The sequence below is a fragment of the Cyprinodon variegatus genome, unplaced genomic scaffold (assembly GCF_000732505.1).
Source record: "Cyprinodon variegatus isolate N-32 unplaced genomic scaffold, C_variegatus-1.0 Scaffold523, whole genome shotgun sequence".
NCBI lineage: Eukaryota > Metazoa > Chordata > Actinopteri > Cyprinodontiformes > Cyprinodontidae > Cyprinodon > Cyprinodon variegatus.
This window is the reverse complement of record NW_015150976.1, coordinates 379,112-382,935: the sequence shown is the minus strand read 5'-3', so window position 1 is coordinate 382,935 and position 3,824 is coordinate 379,112. Positions and strand designations below refer to the sequence as shown.

Here is a 3,824-nt window from a genome sequence, read left to right as displayed (position 1 = left end):
ATACAAGGGCCCCAACCCAATCCAACGTCAGACAAAAAAACTTTCAGGGACTTTCAAGGAAGGAGTCTTCTTTTAGCGGTTTTCAAAACTTTCCAGGGCTTCAGGTTCACAAACTTTCCATTCATTGTATCCTGCAAATGTCAGCATCCAAAAATACGTGTTTAATTTCATAAACTGGACAGTTTCTGTGGAACATGTGTCCCCACACCTGGTTGTGATGCTCCAGTCTTTGTCTCTCCACCTCTGCTGTCAGAACAGCCACCTGGCTGAGGGCATCTTGCAGAGCTTGGCTGGGCGTGCAGCTCTGCAGCAGGAGCTGACTCTGTCTCTTCAGTTTTTTCTGTTCAACCAGCATCTGAATTAACCAAAAGGAAAAAAATATTAACAGAACATAGATAAGATTCAAGAATGCGATGCTGGAGGTTAGAGAAAAGCTTGGACTCACTTCTCGGGCAAAGCTCTCTGCTTCAGTCCTCAGGTTTTGCTCCAAATCCAAGGTTTGTTGCAAGGCTTCATATTCCTCCACAGCAAACTGAGAAACTGATATATCCAGAGAATGTTTGATTCATTTTTATAAAAATAAAATGAGTAAAATCACAGTAAATCCCATTTCAATCCATCTAAAGAGGAGAGGCCACCAACAATTAACTAACAATAATTATATACTTTTCTTTTAAAAGCTGGAGGAAAACAGGATAGCTTGAAACCTGTTGGATTTTCATGTCAGATGTTCAGTTTTGCATGTAGAAATACCGGTTTGCTCCGCCTGCTCTGGTGGTCAGAGTGAAAAAACCCACACTCAGAATCAAATAGGGACCCTAACTCTGAGCTGAAAATGATGATCAGATCCTCCTTTGGATTTATTTCACTTCAGTGAGGGGATTTTAGAGCATCAATTGTGCATTGAGGACAGGTTTATAGCCTTGATCAGGATGTGATTCTATCAAATCGAAGTTAGAGTGAGGCGGCTAATGGGGAGGACCTGGACCAATCCTGGGAGGCTGGTCTCATTTCTGGCAGCTTTTTTTTCTCTGTGCTCCCTGATGTAATCTGGTGATCTCAGTCGATCAATGGCGTCTTAAAGATGGAGAGTAGAAGAGCAAAGGTGGGAGGAAGCCACAAAGCTCTGGAAACAGATGCTGCTAAATGTACAAAAATTTGTAGCTTCTTAGTAAAATTAGGTCAACATTTGAAACTCGGAAAGATATTGATAGAATGGCAAAGAAAAGATTATGAACTTTGCCTGCACTCCAGGCAACACGTTAATTATCCAGTCATTGCATTTTGTGACGTTTTGGCCCATAATTAAATATAATCTCAATTAAAGTTTAATGCAACGCTACAATTAGAAGCGCCCTCCTCTCTTCTGCTCCATTCATAGATACTCAAAATAAGATTCTTCCTGATTTAAACTACATTCATAGTGGTCAGAACTATAAATATAGATATCCTAAATTACATGTTTGCCTGAAAAAATGTCATGATCTTGGAGCTGCTGACTGGCTTAATTACTGATTGGATTCACCTGTCTAACTCCATGTTGTTTCTCAATACCGTTCATCTGATCCACCTGCTCCAGCTTCTATTTAACCAGCCCTCTAACCAGTCATCAGGGCCAGATTATTCTCAAGCTGTTAGTGCGAATTATTCTAGCGTTCCTGTATTCTAATTACCTGATCCTAACTAGTTCTTCCTCTCAACCTTTGAGCGTTTCAGCATTACGTGAGCGTTTCTGATTTCCTGGTCTGCCTCTCCACCACTGAGCCTGCCTGTTCCGGTCCGATCTGTTTGCCTGACCTGTCTTCGTACTCCTGCTGGATTCTTGCTGAACTTGGAGCTGTTTCCTGTCACCGACCTAGATTTCCCTTCGAAACCTCTTCAGACTTCTGATCTCCTGGTTCTGAATCCTGAGCACGTAATCGACACTGGCTTTGGCGTTGGCTCCTGGATTATCCTGCCTTCCTTCATCTGCCCGGATCTGATCTCCTGCTTGTTCTCCGTCCTCTGGGGCTGCTGCATCTGGGACTATGAGAGGCCCCCGCTGCGTGTTGTAGTCAGCTGACTGGCTGGGATCAACCACGTTTTCTGGGCACAGACTGAGCTATTAAACCAGAGGTTCCTGCCCTAGATGCCCTAGCTGCTGTTAATATGGTTCCCTTTTTAATAAACACTTTTGAATTAGCTGTCTGTCTTACAGGGTGTGTCCCCTGTTCTGAGCCTTGACAAAAAATTTATTTCAGAATGCAAAAATAAAACTGAACTAGTAAGAATAAAGTTTCTGACACAGAGAAATCTTAGCATAACTGATAACTGTAAGTGTCAGGATCCCTGTTTTTGTGTTTGTCTTGTCTTTTATGTTTCTCCCTTGCACCACCAGGAGGCGCTTAAGAGCAGTCCGGTTTGCCTCCTCACGCATCACCGGACTGCTCTTAAGCTGCTGGTTGCCAGAGTGTTTGCCAGTTTGGGGTACTCTAGCCAAGCCTTGTTTTATGCTGAGTCTAATCTGAGTTTTTGCATTTTAAGTTTTTGTCCTCTAGCCAAGCTGAAATCACTTTGAGTTTTACTGAGCACTTGTTTCTCCCTGAGTCTCAACTGTGTTTGTTCTTTGCCTTTCGGCAGGAAGCCCTTCCAGCAAACTGGACCTTTTCGGACCGCCTTCTCCCAAGTGGGATCAACTGAGTCTTACACTGAGCGACGGATTACAAACAGGAGGTTTGGATCCAGCCACTTTTGAGCACGCTGAGATCTCTCTCTGAGTAAGGAAGTGAACTTCACCACGACCCGTTCAAGTACCACAGGAAAACTGAGTTGCAACCAGCGGCTGCATCATTCCACCCTGTTCCGCCCTCCACCGAATCAAACAAATTCTGGAAGACCAACACACAGACTGGAGTCTACGTGTCTCTTCTTCTCTGGAAACGTGAGTGGCAACAAATCCTCTCCTTCAAAATGTACAACTCCAATTTCCCACTGAGCCTGAACCTAACAGTCTGTCTTCCCTTCGTCTTCCAGTTTCCGGCCGAGCAGAGTTCGGAGGAACTCTGCACCGAACTCTCAATAAAACCTGTTGAACTTTTATATTGTGTCTCTCTGTTTGGCTTCATTGCATGTGGGTCCGAGCCTTAGAAAGAATCATGACAGTAAGGACATTTCTACCGGTATAAATATATTCATAATGTCAAGAATTGGATTTCTGTATATCTAGAATATTATAGTAATTTTTTATATCTGAAATGGTCATTTTGACAAGAAGTAACTGGATTATGGAGATCTGAAATTACAGTTCATTCTCATCAGAATTCAGTTTTATGCATCTGGAAGTGAAAGCCCAATACACATGAATGGGAAACATGATGTCATTAGTACTCCAGTTTTAAGAATTATATTTAAGATATTTAAACTGTTCATTTTCAGAATAAATTCATTTGAGACAGTCAAACTAATAAATGTCAAAACAGCCTGCCATAAGTAGCAGCCATGAGTTGATGGGGTTGGATTCCTCATGAAGTGAATAATAAATGAATCTAATGAAGAGGATGGTGCAGTTCTGTAGGATCAGAAGTATGACCGTTTTATTCTAATGTTAAAACAGCAGTGATGATGGGATTATTGCTCCTTTTAGTTTGGAAGAAACAGGGAGTGAACAAACAAGCAGAAGGTCTCAGTGTTTCTATACCAAAGCCACATCAGTGACTGGTTAAATGTTTAGTGGGCCTGAGACAATTAATTGGATTAATCGATTATTGAAAAAATCAGCACCTAATTTAGTAATCTATAAATCGTTAACTGGAGTATAGAGACTCTAAAACATGCCTTTAGCTGAC

The 3,824-nt window shown here is 42.0% G+C and overlaps 1 protein-coding gene across 1 annotated transcript in view; it reads right to left on the bottom strand.

Annotated features, from left to right (window-relative positions):
• The window catches only part of shtn1 (shootin 1), a 41,962-nt gene that overhangs the window by 4,700 nt on the left and 33,438 nt on the right, over positions 1–3,824 (bottom strand). The window contains exons 6-7 of the mRNA XM_015391061.1: positions 446–540; positions 209–355 (exon numbers count right to left, since the gene is read on the bottom strand). Coding sequence (XP_015246547.1) covers positions 209–355; positions 446–540 — 242 coding nt within the window. The remainder of the gene's footprint in view (positions 1–208; positions 356–445; positions 541–3,824) is intronic.